The 16,551-nt window shown below is 43.7% G+C and overlaps 1 protein-coding gene across 2 annotated transcripts in view; it reads left to right on the top strand.

The window, feature by feature from the left end:
• PTGES3 (prostaglandin E synthase 3) overlaps positions 1-16,551 on the top strand; it is a 207,892-nt gene that overhangs the window by 172,915 nt on the left and 18,426 nt on the right. Inside the window, exons 6-7 of one of the 2 annotated variants that reach the window (XM_078689016.1) lie at positions 10,284-10,346; positions 12,562-12,586. In XM_078689016.1, coding sequence (XP_078545142.1) covers positions 10,284-10,346; positions 12,562-12,586 — 88 coding nt within the window. The remainder of the gene's footprint in view (positions 1-10,283; positions 10,347-12,561; positions 12,587-16,551) is intronic. The other variant, XM_078689017.1, reaches the window with a different exon arrangement.

Here is a 16,551-nt window from a genome sequence, read left to right as displayed (position 1 = left end):
TCAGCTTGCTATCAATCAGGTGCTGGCGTAACTCAGGAAAACAATTACTAGATGAGTGCTCCCATGCAATTAAATCAGAGACCTTGAAAACCATTAACTTTGCTACCCTTCACCCAACGATCCAGTGCTCTGCAGAAAAAAGTTACATACTCAACATACATACTGTTAAGAATCTTTGCACAACCCCTGAACCTCTGTCTATACAATTCAGGAGTAAACCCATACCTGGTCATCAAAGCTTCCTTCATGTGTGGGTAAGAATTATGAACCTCAGAGGGCAAATCTAGCAGTGTGTTCTGCCCCTCACTAAGGAACCGCCCCCACAACCCCGCTGCCCAATCTCTCAGGGACCCGGTGGGAAGACATGGCTACCTACCTCATAGGCCTTGAACCACTGCCCTATGTCATCATTCTTAAAAAATTCTTTCACCACTTCTTTTGGAATGTACACCCTTGATTCTACCTGCACTGGTGATGCGCTGCCACCAGAGGGAGTAAGTTCCATACTTTTAGCTTTCAGCTCCATCTCCCTCAATTTCATTTCACGCTCGATTTGGATTCTTCTCTCTTCCAGAGCCGGCGTTTTGCTTTCCAGCTCCAGTTGCCCATTCAATTTAAGTTTTGCCAACTCCATTTCATGTGCCCGGGATTCCTTCCTGTCTGCCAACTCCTCTGGCTACAGGACTCTGCCAAAATCAATGATGCTTCCTGCTGGTTCAACTTCCACCACATTCTCAGGTGCCCTTGACTCAATCCAGGCCTTGAGCGCCCTGTGGTAGTCTGGCTTGTTTCTACATCCAGCCAGGGGAACTTTGAACTTTATGCAGAAGTCCCTCATCTGGGCCTTGGTGTAGTTGTCTAGTCTCGCCTCTTCCCAATCTACTTCTTCAATTCCATCAGAGACTATAGATACTGCCTTTTCTATGCTGTTTGGGCCTGGCACGATTTCTCAAAAACTGGAGATCTCTTGGCAAACAAAAATCAAAAAGTATGTGGCTGCGTAATGGTCTGAACTCACTAAGTAGTGTTCACCAATCACTGTACATGAATCACAAATGCAAATTCGAAATCCTCACCGCTGACCACCAATGTTAGATTTGGGGGTCTCTGGTTGGCACAGGTAGGCACTTGTGACAAGCAGGGACCCTTTCCTCTAGTCAGGACAAGGGGATTACCCTCTAAAATAACCCTTGCTCATCCTCTAGGTTGCGTGGCGCGAGCAGACAAGACTTATCTCAGAGCGTTATAGGTTAAGTATTTGCTATGTAAGGCTTAGCACAAGACCATATATCATTAGCAAAGATCCACAGTACTTGATTAGCAAAAAGAGTTCTTTTAAAAATGCCTAACTTCTTGTTCTGTGCGCGTCGCGCACTCTGACTCTCACGAGGTTGAAAAACTGTCTAAGATGATTTACTGGCACTGCGGACCCTCCGATCTGAGGCGTACCCCACTGTGGTGCAAGTTGTATGCACAGTACCTTACAGTTCGTGGAGTCCGGCTCGGCCGATGCGGGCAAAAGAAAAGGCGGACCAGGAGCCTTGTCGGCCACTTCTCGATGCGAGCCCCGGCTTGTTGCGGTGTCCTCTGCGAGGCGTGGAGCTGGGGGGCGAGGCGGACTGTCCTGGTCGGGATGCGTTTGCTTCTTGATGCAGCGTGCGGCCGCGCCTTCAGAATGGGGATGCTTTTTGGGTACAAACAGCGCGGTCCAAGGCGGCCGGTAAGCTGCAAGCGTATGGGTCGTACTTCCAAGAGCGGGGCTGCCTGTTAGTTCCCAACAGCGCGGTGCGGGGCGGACGGTACGCTGCAAGCGTGCGAGCCGTACTCCGCGGTGCGCTACGTTCTTCAGATACCAGCGGCTGGGACACAGCGGGCGGTGCGGCTCGAAGGGGGGAGGGTGAAGCAGTGTGCGGTGTGGCCCAGGGAGCTTACGGTGCGAGCTACGGCTCGGAACAGGAGCGGAGTCACACGGTTCGGGTGGCATGGGCACAGGCTTCGCAGCGATCAGGGCTTCGAGGCGGATTTTAGATCGCCGGTCCAGCTGAGCGGGGAAGATGGTACAAAAGGGGGTGGTGATGGACAGAGCATCTGAACCAATCAAACACTCGCACCCAGTCAACAGATCCGGGCTTAATCCATCACCGTTCTTGAGCCCACTATGCCACCCCAGTTCAGACATGGCCATATGCAAATCAGTCTGACCCTGTGCCTCATGGGAACAGTCTCATAAAAAAGTTTCCCAGGGACCAGAAAGGACTGGGTTTCAAATGATTATCAAAAAAGAATTCCTTTCTGTGTAGTTATTTCAATTGGTGACCATGAGGCCTACCCATATCAATCCATAATTTTTAATTTACAACTATGAAACTTGAAAAATGTTATTGCTCCACACCAGGATGATTTGTTTATCTCAAAATTTATTTTCATAAAAATACTCTTGTGTTTAATAAAAATGTATTCAAAAGTGCATTCAATAATACTTGGGTGCTCTGGTACATAACAATTCCGTATTACGGTGTCTATCTCAGAGTCACCCATTAGTAGTGTAAAATCATATAGTTTCAAAATCACAACTTAAATAGAAGAGTAAATACATATCATATACATTAAAAAAAAGTCCCCTTGTCGACGCGTTTCGGTGCGTTGGTTACAATTGTTGCACCTTCCTCAGGACGGACAGAATTAAAAAACAATATAAGTATGGAGTTTGTTAAGATTCAGGTGTGACACGTGATCAATGGTGTCTTCTCTCACCGGGACTAACTGAAGCAGACCGTTGCCAGAAGGAGGTTTTGCCGAAAATCTAAAGCTCTGGAAGAAAAGAGGAGAGCGTTGTCAAACTCAGGCCACGAAGCTACAGTGTACACCCTAATCGGCACCAAGACCATCAGCAAAGGAGAGGAAGTGGTCAGCCTGAGATAAATCAATAGGCATAAATCTTACTGGCACGGCAATTGATAGAATATTGGAAGCGCACATTTAAAGACGCTGCTGCATGAAAGAAGACACCATTGATCACGTGTCACACCTGAATCTTAACAAACTCCATACTTCCCTGGCCCGCAATTGGAGTGGCTCTTACTACAAAGTTCACTAGTAATGACTAAATCGTCTGGATAATTTATAGAAGGACGTCAATCCTACCAATACAAAAAGAAGTATATTGGTTTTTAATTCTGTCCGTCCTGAGGAAGGTGCAACAATTGTAACCAACGCACCGAAACGCGTCGACAAGGGGACTTTTTTTTAATGTATATGATATGTATTTACTCTTCTATTTAAGTTGTGATTTTGAAACTATATGATTTTACACTACTAATGGGTGACTCTGAGATAGACACCGTAATACGGAATTGTTAGATAGTGTGTATAATATTGTCCCAGAGCACCCAAGTATTATTGAATGCACTTTTGAATACATTTTTATTAAACACAAGAGTATTTTTATGAAAATAAATTTTGAGATAAACAAATCATCCTAGTGTGGAGCAATAAAATTTTTCAAGTTTCATAGTTGTAAATTAAAAATTATGGATTGATATGGGTAGGCCTCATGGTCACCAATTGAAATAACTACACAGAAAGGAATTCTTTTTTGATAATCCTCATGGGAATAGTCCAGCCCGAACTGCCAAGCCATGCCTTCCCTGGACCGGAAACAAGCTTCCGAGGACCGGTTTCTGGCATTTCAGCCGTCTTCAGCTCGGCTTGCTTGAATCCAGTGGCAAAGTGAGCAAGGGACTCGCGTCTGAGCATACCCTGCCAACTTATGGCGAACAAAGTGGTACAAAAGGGGGTGGTGATGGACGGAGCATCTGAACCAATCAAACACTCACACCCAGTCAACAGATCCGGGCTTAATCCATCACCGTTCTTTAGCCCACTCTGCCACCCCAGTTCAGACATGGCCATATGCTAATCAGTCTGACCCTGTGCCTCATGGGAACAGTCCAGCCCGAACTGCCAAGCCATGCCTTCCCTGGACCGGAGTGGGATGGGTATGCTCAGACGTGAGTCCCATGCTCTCCACACCACTGGAGTCAAGCTATCCTGGCTGAAGACGGCTGATAGCCAGACACCAGTCCTAGGATGCTTGATTCTGGTCCAGGAAAGACATGGGTTGGCAGTTCGGGCTGGACTGTTCCCATGAGGCACAGGGTCAATGCTGATTTGCATATGGCCATGTCTGAATTGGAGTAGTGTGGAGTGCAAAAAAACTATGGATTTAGGCCCAGATCTCTGTACTGGGGTGAATGTATGACATTGTTCTGCATTCTGTCTATCAACTGTTGGTTGTGCGGGGAAGATGGCTATTTCCAGCAGCTCTTTGTGAAGGCGTTGGGAGTCCATTAGTCCTGGGACTCCGTTCAGGGGGCAAGCTCACACACAAGCCCTTGGAGATTTTTTAGAGGCACAAGTTGAACAAAGTCTTTTCCAGACTTTTCCTCTCCTCTCGCAGCAAGGCAACCACTGCAGGCCATTCCCCCAAGTTAGGGACAGTACTCCTCCTTGCAGCTTTCCCAGTTCCTTCTCGTCGGGCAGAGGTTCTTCTTGTTGCAGCAGGATCTAATTTCTTGGGAGCAGGGTCCCAATATTTATACCATAATTCTTTTGTTCTTTCAGGCCAGGGTGCCTTTGCCTAGTTCAGTCCAGTTTTTGAGAACTTGGTTGATACGACTCTGGCTTGTCTTTTCAGTGTGCAGGGCAGAGATATCAGACGCTCCACAGGAGGTGGAGCCAGCATTGTGGTGGCAGAGCACAGCCCTATTCAGAGTCTAGGTGCACTCCTCCCACCCATCTGGCTGTAATCTTCCTATTCACCACCTGGCTGCCCCAGCCTGTCTCCTGGAATTCCCCAGCCCTGTCACTCACAGAAACCAGACAGCAGATACACATCAGAGCAGAGGCGGGCTGAAATGGTTAGGCAAGCAAATACCCAACTTTCTAAAAGTGGTAGTTGCAAACACAGAACATTAAAATAAACTTTACTGAAAGATGTATTTTATTATTCTGAGTTCAGGCATACTAAACTTGAATCTCTACCATGTTCCCTGAGTCTGTTGGGATCATAGGATGTAACAATTCCAACAGCCCATTCTTGCCTATGAGAACAGGTAGCCTTACAATAGTGAAAAACGAAAATGGCTGTAATTCACTATTAGGACATGCCACATACATCAGGGCTTGTCCTACCTTATGCTTACAATGCCCCCTGCCATTGGGCCTACCATAGGGGTGACTAATATGAAGTTACGGGAAGGTTTAGGGACTGGCAAGTAGGTGCGCTTGCCCAGTCAGCATGACAGTACCAGAATGCACGCAGGCTCTGCAATGGCAGGCCTTAGACACACTTTACAAGGCTGCTTCTGTGGGTGGCACAACCAGTGCTGCATGCCCACTAGCAGCATTTGGATTTACAAGCCCTGGGCACTCCTGGTGCACTTTACTGGGGTCTTACAATAAACCAAGTAAGCCAATCATGGAATCCAATCAAGATATATATTTTATACAGGGAGCACTTGCACTGTGGCACTGATTGGCAGTGGCACAGTGCTCTGAGCAGCTAACACCAGCAAAAACACTTGAAGCAACAGCAACAAAATGGAGGGGAGACCCACTCCAATGGTGCCAGGTCTAACGGTTACTAATTCAAATCGTGTTGGCTTTGGCTTATTTGCAATGCAAACTTTATCTCAATAAGTTGCTGTAACAAGGTGCAAGTCTGCTACTGAAGCCCATTAATTTGCTAAATATTTTCCACATAAGGTTGCAAGACCATAAAGTGTAGTTTTCAGGATTTTGGATACTTCCTTGTTTGAAGATGTTATCGCCTGCGCACCCCACTCCTGTACTAAGGTTACGAGTGACCTGGCACCCGCATTTCAGAAGTTATTGCATCCATCCAAGTCTGACCTGGCACTAGTGCGTCCCAGCCTGGCACACACCGGGTGATGATCTCCCCACCTCCTTCTAGATCCCAGCTCACTACTGTTTGCAGTCTCACTCACCCTCACCTCCCTGGCACTCACCCTTCACCCCTCAGGCCTAGCATTCACTCCTTGCACCTGGCACTCACCCTTCTCTACCTCTGGCACTCCGCATTGACTCTCCGTGACTCAACTGTCACCTCCGTGACACTCACCCTCGACCCTCCTGGTACTCATACTTCCCCTCCCTGGCACATATCCTTCACCTTCCTGACACTCGCCCATGTCCCTCCTGTCATTCACTACTCACCCCCTTGGCACTCACCCTTCACCTCCATGGCACTAGCTCTTCATCCCCCTGGCCTGGCAGCTACCCTTCACCCGTTGCACTCACCCTTCCCCTCCTTGGCACACACCCTTGACCCTCCTGACTTACGTCTCACTTCTCTGGCACTCAACTTTCATCTCCCAGGCTCTCACCTTTCATCCCTCTGACCTGGCACTCAACCTTCACCTCCGTGGCACTAGCCCTACACCCCCCCTGGCCTGGCAGGTACCCCTCACCCCTGGCTCTCATACTTCCCCCTTCTCGGCACTCACCCTTCCCCTCCCTGGCACTCACAACTGACCCTCCTGACTCTTAAGTCTCAGCTCCCTGGCACTCACTCTTCACCTCTCTGGCACTCACGCTTCACCCCCATGGCCTGACAGTCACCCTTGTCCCTCCTGGCATTCACTCCTCACTTCCCTGCCACTCGCCCTTGACCCTTCTGGCATCCTCCAAGAACAAAAAATAACGAGCATTGGCATAGCCAATAGGTCTCGCATTTGTGACCATATAAGTGTTTAGCCACGCAACAGTTAATGTTGTTGCACCAAGGATATTGTGCTGCATAACTAAATACTTAGAAGGTCCCAAAAGCGAGACCTTTTGGCTATGCCAATGCTTGTTTAACTGGAATCGAACAATGCTGCTTTACGATGACAATGTGGGTCAGAATTTTGAACATAAAGTGGCTTCTGTTAGACTTCCATTCCACATATTTGGTTATGAACTCCTGAACAAAGATTCTTTTTCCATGTAAGAAAACTACAAAATTGTGTTTCTGGTCCATGCACGGAGCAAATCCTTATTCTAGCAATTGACTTCAATGACGATATCTCCAATGCCAGCACCAAGACTACAGGTAGTAAACCTTTTTCTTTTGAAGTAGCAAGAGATTTGTGGGTGGATAGCTTATATTGCCGCAAGAGCCATTCCCTTAACTTGTTTTATGGCTGCAGGGTTCTAATTCCTTTCCCAAAACTTTTAAACTAGCTACTTAGCTGTTAAATTCATTGCTTAAACAGTTTTTAATTTTCTGTTGTGGCCACCTCCGTGTACAGCAAGGTGGAGATGTGGAACAAGAGAACGGGGAAAATAGGTATTGAGGAATATTTAATGAGGCAGTAGTACTGTGAATAGAATTGTCTTCCCCAAACTCTTGTTGCACACCAGCTATAATTGCTTTGATTGGTCATACTTTGTTGTATGCTCAGCTGGACAAAAAGGTGGGAGTAGATCAGATTTAGGATATAGAGAGCAGAAGGTGGCCGAAGACTGAAGAAGATAATAGTGTGGCAGTTCTATAAACACAGACCTACTTTGTTACTTTCAGAGGGGTCAGGACTAACAGTAAGAAATCCTGGTGACCTTAAGGCGAGGAAGATTGACAGAAATGAGGAATGGAGCCCAGATGCGGTCTAGAGAGAAATGTGAAGGGATGAATGGAGCCTGAAAATCGTGGCACCCTGTTGACAATAGGGCTGGGTTAGCGCAGTGATTTTCACACCTCCTCCCCCCTCTCACAACATTAGCAATTGGCCTAATCAGCTGCCTCTTGCTGATCTAGTTACCTACAGGCCCAGGAGCTGATGGAGTTAGTACTGCGAGTGAATATACACTCTCGCCTTTTTCACTGGGTGTTCTCACACTGGGAGGACAGGCGGACAGGTTTTTTTTTTTGGTTTTGAGGAGGAGTGTTTCTCAAGGGGATAACATACCTGGCACAACATGACCTATCATAGAAGTCGCACTAGGTTGCTTGTATTGTTTTTCACATGATGCCCTTATGCTCCTGTCCTAGCAAGGGCTTGCACGGGGATGTTTGTGAGGCTGAAAGGTTCTGAAATGCTGCATGTGGCTTTAGATAAACTTGACGCATCAAAAACATTTGTCAGTTTTTTACCGAGATAACATTTTCTTTGTAAAAACATCTATAATTTAGGGAAAATCTAAAAGCACACTTTAGCTTTTGTGTTGGACTACAACTTTCTATGCCCGTGTCAATTTGAGATGCCATCATGTATGTAACACGAAAAAATAGGGGAACCCAATATACCCTTGTAGGTTTGGGCAGCTAACGTTTGAGGTCAGTGTGTACTACAAGGGATTTGCTTGAAAGTAACAATCGCTTATAGTTAGGAGTAGCACAACTGTATCGTCCTCCAGTAAATCAAATTTGATTAAACAATTCTGTGTTAGTGTTTATCAAGCAAGAAATGGAAGGAAAAGAACCAACGGAGAAACTGAATTATATGCAAAAAAAGTTTTTATATTCAGTGTCAAAGCATCTTATGGGGAGATATATAAACTGAATCAAGCAAAACAAAGTTATGAACAAAGGTATAGATTCAATCAATTCATAAGTTCATAACAAAAACATCAACTCCTAGTGGATTACACAAACAACCAAAGCAAAATAATAAAAATGGTCGTCTGTTGGTGCCAATGCAACGCTTTTCGGAGATGATGGAAGTGTCGACATTTTGGTCTATATTGCTGTCGTCAAGAAGACCATCATCAGGACAATCATAAATCGTTGCTGGGACAACCCCCTGTATCTGAAGACTCCTATGGCGTGTCTAGGTCGATGATTGCCGTGCTCACGACGTCTCTTCAAATAATTGTGCATCCATTTAGAGTCCCACTTGGGCGGATAGAACTCCACGAAAAGGATTTGATTTCCTATCGCTGTTCCACAGATCACTTTGACTCAGCTGACTGTCATACCGCGATTCGCCTTAACAAGGTTCCACGATTTAAAATCCCATTCCTCTTCAGATACAGGGGGTTGTCCCAGCAACGATTTATGATTGTCCTGATGATGGTCTTCTTGACGACAGCAATATAGACCGAAACGTCGACACTTCCATCATCTCCGAAAAGCGTTGCATTGGCACCAACAGACGACCATTTTTATTATTTTGCTTTGGTTGTTTGTGTAATCCACTAGGAGTTGATGTTTTTGTTATGAACTTATGAATTGATTGAATCTATACCTTTGTTCATAACTTTGTTTTGCTTGATTCAGTTTATGTATCTCCCCATAAGATGCTTTGACACTGAATATAAAACAACTTTTTTTGCATATAATTCAGTTTCTCCGTTGGTTCTTTTCCTTCCATTTCTTGCTTGATAAACACTAGCACAGAATTATTTAATCAAATTTGATTTACTGGAGGACGATACAGTTGTACTACTCCCAACTATAAGCGATTGTTCCTCCCACATCATATATGTAAATCCTTTTGTCACAACTTGTTAAATGAAAAAACTCTGGTAATTTTTCAGTTTAGTTTTATATTGTAAATTGTTTTGACTACTTACTGCCTAGCCCTCTGTTTTGTTTGCGCTTTTAACACGTTTACAATGAGTGGCTATAAAATGTGGTTCTGTATCTTATCTAGCTCACAATCCATCTGAGGCCTGCTTGCCCTGTTTGAAGAGCTCTTGCTCAGTATTCTGACGGTTCTATAGCTAAGCATGTAATGGATACTGTGGCTAAGTAATTATACATTCTGCTGTTCGGATTGCTTTTTGTAGATGTTAGTATCTCACACAAAGAACTGTCGGAACAGCATTCCCAGTGCGAATTTTGACTTTGCAGAATTTACAGTTAGGTGTTTAGCTACAAACTCACAGCTTAGATTATTGGCAGGTTTAACACTATTAATTCTTTAGCTTCACACTGTTGTAGACTGTAGCTAGAGAATTTGCAGTGCTGAGTTAGGTCACTTCCTGACCTTAGAAGATGAAAACCTTAACTTATGTTACCATCAATCTTTCACCTGTCCTTTGCTCTGTGCTGACAGGGCAAATAAGTTGGTCAGAGAAAGCAGCAGAGCCTCAGGACGTACAGGGAACCAACTTGTATGGGGTAGAATCAGTGGTCCAAACTATTGATCTCCTCAATGTGCAGAATGACCCAACCATTGAAGCGGCGATCAGGCTTGTGCCAGGAACTTGGTTTCAGTGGTGGATTTTTTTCCCACTTTAATTATTTTATGATAACTTTGTTTTATTGTTAAAAACAGATGATGAACAACATGGGTGGGGATGAGGACGTAGAATTGCCAGAAGTAGATGGAGCAGATGATGTAAGTAGTGTGCCTTAATCTTTTAAGTTGGCCACCTTGAATTTTCAACCTAATCTTGCTGTTCTGACCATTAAACAGAAACACGGATGTTAGATTGCTGTCATTAAGAACTGTTGATTCAGTGAAGCATACTTAATTTTCCTCAAGTAGCTACACTAGCAGTTGATGTGCTTAACCAGTTTAAGTATTTCTCAAACCTTCAGCGTTCACTTTCATTTAGTTTTCAAACATTTCTATTTTTGTCATCCAATACTTTTCTTCAAAGCATTTCCAATTCAGGATTCATTCTTTACCATACCCAGCTTTCATAGAACATTAGTTTCCATTATCTTCTAAACTACTGCTTTAGCTGCTATATCTGACGTGTGCTAGAGATGTTTTAGATTGCACTTACAGCTATGCGTGAATTGGAGGGGCGGTAGGAGAGTGGCATAGTCTAATGCCACATCATTATTCCAGGAAGCTCATATTACAAAGTCACTGTCAGCTCTTTGAAAACAAAATATAAACCATAAAAATCCTGTTGGTTGCTAATTACACAAGACCAAAATTAATTAAAGGTAAACCAGAAGCATTAATTAACAGCAACGTGGAGAAACAAAACACTACCTGAGAGAATGACTACTGCACAATGTATGTATTTTAGGGAAAGCACACGAATATCTATGTACAATAAACGTGAGCTGCACCATGAGGTGGAAACCGTGACATCAGTGCTCATGCAGTGAACAAATGATGGTTAAAGTAACTATTGATGTAAAATACAATAACATATAGAACTAAGCAGTGCTCTAGAAGCCTGCAAGCTGTGCGTCCAAAGTCAAATGAACAAAGGGGAGAGGAGTTGGCCTAACGGCTAGAGCGCTCGACCTCGGACCTGGGGATCTGGATTCGAGTCTCGATAACGACGCCAAAACCTCCTGTGATTCTGGGCAAATCACTTAATCTCCCCGTGCCTAAAATAAAAGTGACCTCATGTAACGTAACTGGAAAAATATGTAAAGCGCTCTGATACCTGATTCGGTTCGGGTCTAGTTAGCGCTATATAAAACTCTGCAAAAAAAAAAAAAAGTGGTTGAAAATCTGCAAGCCGTGGATGGAGCAATACAGGAGTATCCTAAGCTCGATAAGGCTAACAGTTAAAGCGTCAGACCGGCCAGCAAGCGATCATTCGTCTAATTTGTTTTGGAAGGATATGTGCATCCCCTACTGGCCCATTCTTGTGCAGTTAATGCTTGAAGGGCTAATATCCAGCGTAGGATATTCATTTATTGCCCTGGAGCTCAACTAAAACGAGTTGGCTTGCTCTCTTTCCAGCCACCCAAGAAGTTCTTTCATGGACGGGGACTTGCTTGCAACGCAAGGTTGCCCCCCTCCCACGCTCTGATGAAGACCCCCTGAGATGGTTTCTAGTTACCACTACTACGTTAAGTTTATTGTACATAGATATTTTCTTGAACTTGCGCTAAAATACACACATTGTTCAGTAATCATTTTCTCGAGATGTTTTGTTTCCCCATGTTTTGTCGATCACTGCTTCTGGGTGACTTTTAGTTTATTTTGGTCTTATATGTAATTAGCAATCAACAGGATTTTTTGGTGTTTTATACTAATGGTTACCCTGATCTGAGGTTTACAGGGGTACCGCATTAGATTATAACGAGGACTTTGAAACCAAAAGGCAGCAATGTCTCCAGGAATGGTCTCTTGAAGCTCTTTGACCTTTAATCCTTTATTTTAACATTTTTTCATAAAGCTGAAACCTGATCTTAATTGCAAATATTTTCCTTCGTTGTAATATAGATGTCTATTCTGTTCATACATTAAGCCCATTCCTCAATAATATATCTTCATTCAAAATATTTTATACTGATATTATTTGTACATTGCAGTCTTTAGTGATTTCTTGCTCAAGTACTTGAACTCCTAGTATTGCAAATAGCCTTAAAATATTATTAGAATATTGACCATTAAACAGCCAGACAAGTTAGTTTCTTTAAGTCTTGAGGTTCTGGTGCTTGCCTAAATACAAAATCTACAGCTTCCCCTCTTGTTGGTTGTTTTCAGATTTTAGTTGGCTGGGTCAGTGAGTGGCATAGTGGCTGCCTCCATACACCTGTGTAATGCCAGCATACCTGTGGGGGGATTAGTAGAAAAAAATTCAGTATACCTTTTTTGTGCTAGAGCTAATAGATCTTTCTTCTCTCCTCCATAGAGTTCACCCGATAGCGATGATGAAAGTAAGTTTTTTTTATTTTTTATTAAATCATGGTTATGCGATTTTCTGTTATTTGTTTACCAAAGTATGCAGATGAATAAATGCTTTTGTTAGTGGCATGCCCATGTTCTTTCCCTAAGCTTTCCTCCAACCCATATTCCACACCCTCCCAAATGGAGATTTGTGCAAAAACAGGGTTTCTGATAAATACTTCTAACACCACATTCCTCACCTTTATGATATTCCTCAGATAGGAGCTGGAAGTTTAATTAGCAGTTTTCCCACTTGCTGCTTGAGTAGACTGTGTAACTCCTTGTTGGATCTGTACCGTCCCAGAAGTGATGGAGCGGAACCGCATTGAAGTGCCACCCCGGCGCACTGACTTCTATTCCTTTCAGTGCCTTCGAGCGAGGATCTTGATCTCTGCCCCCACATTCACCCACCCTATCATACTTAAAAATTGAAATCGAATGTGCAAGGGAACAGTGCCCCTCTCCTAAATCTACAGGCCTCAAACCATGTTGCGTCTGCAGAAAACTGAGGTAAATCATGGACATGCATGAGTTGTCTCCTTAGTGTTTGGGTCCTGAGCACAAATCTAAGTTGTATGCGCCTGATGATTTTGGACCGAGAAAGAAAACTGCTGTACTTGGCTGAATACAATAAAATGCAGACCTGTTTTTTATTCCGAGGTCCTCCCCAAGTAAAGTCATCTTATTCGAGTTCTCTAGTAAGTCGGAGTCTAAACGAAAACACAAAGCAAAGCAGATCTCAACCTAGTCTCATTACTCTATGGCTAAAGAGAAGGCGCAAGCACAAACTGTGTATGCTGGTCTCCCTCCCAATCTCTGATTGCAGAACCAATTCTGTAGTTGGTCCTGGAACAACAAGTCTGCCGCAGAAACATCCTCTGAGGTCTCCATTGTGGTTTTTTTAACTCTTTCCAAAAATTGCCACCACCCAGCGTTGATGGTGGTGTTGCAGGGAACTCCCCCCTCGTTATGATGAACATTTGTCTATAGACTTCCAGGTCCCCAGTGAGCTTGATACTTAACATGATACAGGGTTGAACTCACCTTTGGACCCCTTATTGAAAATAGTGTTATTTTTTTTTTGGTGTGGTAATTTGACTAGCAGAGAGGTACTGGACCTACAGCTGCCTTCTATTGAAGTCAACACAAATGTCCTTAGACAAATGTTGCCACATGGGCCTGCCCCACCTGAGATCTTGCTTCCATGCAATAAAGCCCTTACAGATACCTTAATGGGCACTTGGTCGAAGTCCAGTTCTTGACTGCCTGTGAATAGGGAGGTGACCTGATGCAGCAATCTGGCACCTAAAGAAAGATGATGGATTCAACCTAGATTTGTGACTGGGGGTGAGTGTCGGAAAAGTTTCAGTGCTCCGTCCATCTCCTTGTGTTTGCTTTGTTCGCCCTAAATTGTCAGGGTATGCCCAGACGTGGGTCCCTTGCTCACTTTGCCACTGGATTCAAGCTAGCCTGGCTGATCAGGGTTATTACTCCGAAACCGGTCCCAGGATGCTTGTTTTCGGTCCAGGGAAGGCCTGGCTTGGCAGTTAGGGCTGGACTGTTCCCATAAGGAACAGGGTCAAGACTGATTTGCATATGGCTGGGTCTTAACGGGTGTGGCAAAGTGACCTAAAGAACGATGATCGATTCAACCTAGATCTGTGACTGGGGGTGAGTGTCTGAAAAGTGTTAGCGCTCCATCCATCCTCTCTGTAGGTTTGCTTCATTTCTCTTGGACAAGCATGATGCTACATCTAACATCACTGAAACTTGATGCGCAATTTAAAATTGTGCGCAATCTCAATCGATGAATCACCCACTTCTCTAACAAATATTCCAGTAGTTTCCCTTCATTTTGGAAAGTGGCAAATCATAACTAAAAATGATCTTTCAACTAACATCTCATACTCATCGTATCTCCTCAAAAGTCCCTTGGAAGCCTGAGCCAAAACACCAGCTGCATTTATTACGGATAGATGTAACCTCGCTACTATGAAATTAAGCAGTAGAGCCTGTAATAAAATCTAAGATAGTTTTGGTACCCAAAAAAGATCCCTAGAAATAGTTCAGAAAGATGATGGGTCTCGGGCCAAGCAACAGGGTGATAAATAACAACAAAAAACTTGTGGATGTTGGTTCTGCACCAGATGTATCCCGTGCTCATGAAAGGAAGTCTGGATGCATGCTGTGGATACAGTTTTTGAAGCGCATAATAGGCAACACCCGTACCCACTGCAGAATTCTTTCTTTTAAACTACATTTTGCCCCTCGGACTTTTTCAAAGAGTACCTCTATAATTGCAGCTTATTTTGTGAGAAAAAAACTTCATCTATCCTTGTCTCATCAATTGGTTGATAAAAGCCCTCATTGTTTAAAGGACACTTGAAGACTTCATGGCCACTATTGCACTTGTTTGTTGTCTGGACCTTCAAGTCAATTTCCAGGAATCTTAAACTCCTGCCCAAGTGTTCAATTAGCTAGGAGCAACGTTACACACGGAGTTCAGAGTTCTCTCTTTTCTGATTAGTGTGCCCTTTTTTTTTTAATGCCTTTCTCAGAAAATTATTTTTCCTACTGCTGATCAGATTTCATGAGTATACTGTGGTTGATGGCCTCTTGCGTCTGCGTTGTGCCACGTGCAATATTTTATGAGGCCTCTCCATCAAGGTTTACAAATCTGGTTTCAGTGGTAAAACAAATGAGGCCACATTGAGCTTCTCTCTTCTGCAAAACATTTTGTCAAGGTGGCCTCTCTTAAGGACATGCCCTTTCATTATGAAAGTGTCTCACAGACCATTGGGATGTGTCAATAATGGGTGGCTTAGGGTCTCGGAGCCTGACTGTGGTCGGACAAGAATGAGTTTACCACATCAGTGCCCTAGAGTTAAAAGCAATTTATCTGCCACCCAGTGCTTTTCTGCCTTCCTTAACAAGGAACAGAATCTTGATTCTTCCAGACTACATGACTAACTGCAGTTCCCTGTCTCATCGAACCAGGTGGCATCAGATCCAGAATTCTATCCCTGAACGCCCAACCAATCTAGAACTGGTTCTTGGCAAGGAGTCCGGCCATTTGGACTGTACATCTTCTTGGCCTTTAGAACTCTGGCACACCTGCTGAGCTGATAGTTCGTAAGAAACCACAAATGAGTTCTCAGCAATGTATAAAGAAACATTTTTCAAGGCTGTTTCCAGTAATAAATCTGTTTGCTGTACCAATTTGCACCAATTCTTAAAGATGAGGGCTTCCAAATGACTAAGACATTGGTGATTTCAGAACTCCTTTACCTAAAATCTCACTATGAAGCTGCATTGAAACAGTGTCTGTTGTCTAGGATGCAAACTCAGTGATATTATCCCTACATGAAATCTGTTAATGTTTGAGCAAGGCTCCTGAGTTTATGCAATATGTCTGTCTCAAGATTGTTTGAACATTAGGGAGACTAAAGGGTCATCAATCTGGTCATATCCTTTTAAGTGAAGAGATTTGTACTATGGTGTCTTCTGAATAAACCTGATCAGTTATCCTGTCAAGGAGATGTGATAATCACTTCCTTCATGTGGCTTAGTCAAACACAACATTTTGCTCTCTAACAGTACATTCGGCTCTCATCAAGGCATACAGAAAAGAAATCTCACAAAGATCATAATTTAAAATTCATCTGCTAAAAGATTTTTGGAAGATATGAAAAACATTTACTCCAAGATGGAAGCTTTCTTATCTGTGAGCGCAGTTTGGTCCCAACTTGGAATGTAGCGTTTCTAGTGACCTTTGTATCTGCTGTAGAGTGAATGAGCTTCAAGCCCTCTCTACAGTAGAACCCTACATAATTTTCCATCATAACCAGGTTAACCATTCTTTTCTTCTGAAAGTAGTTTCCGATTTTCACATTACCCAGGCAATCTCACTGCTGGTTGTCTTTAGTACTCTTCTCCTTGCGTTAAAAATCTCACT

Source organism: Lissotriton helveticus, chromosome 1_1 (genome assembly GCF_964261635.1).
Source record: "Lissotriton helveticus chromosome 1_1, aLisHel1.1, whole genome shotgun sequence".
NCBI classification, from domain to species: domain Eukaryota; kingdom Metazoa; phylum Chordata; class Amphibia; order Caudata; family Salamandridae; genus Lissotriton; species Lissotriton helveticus.
Note: the sequence above shows the minus strand (reverse complement) of the source record. Positions and strands in the feature narration are given on the sequence as shown.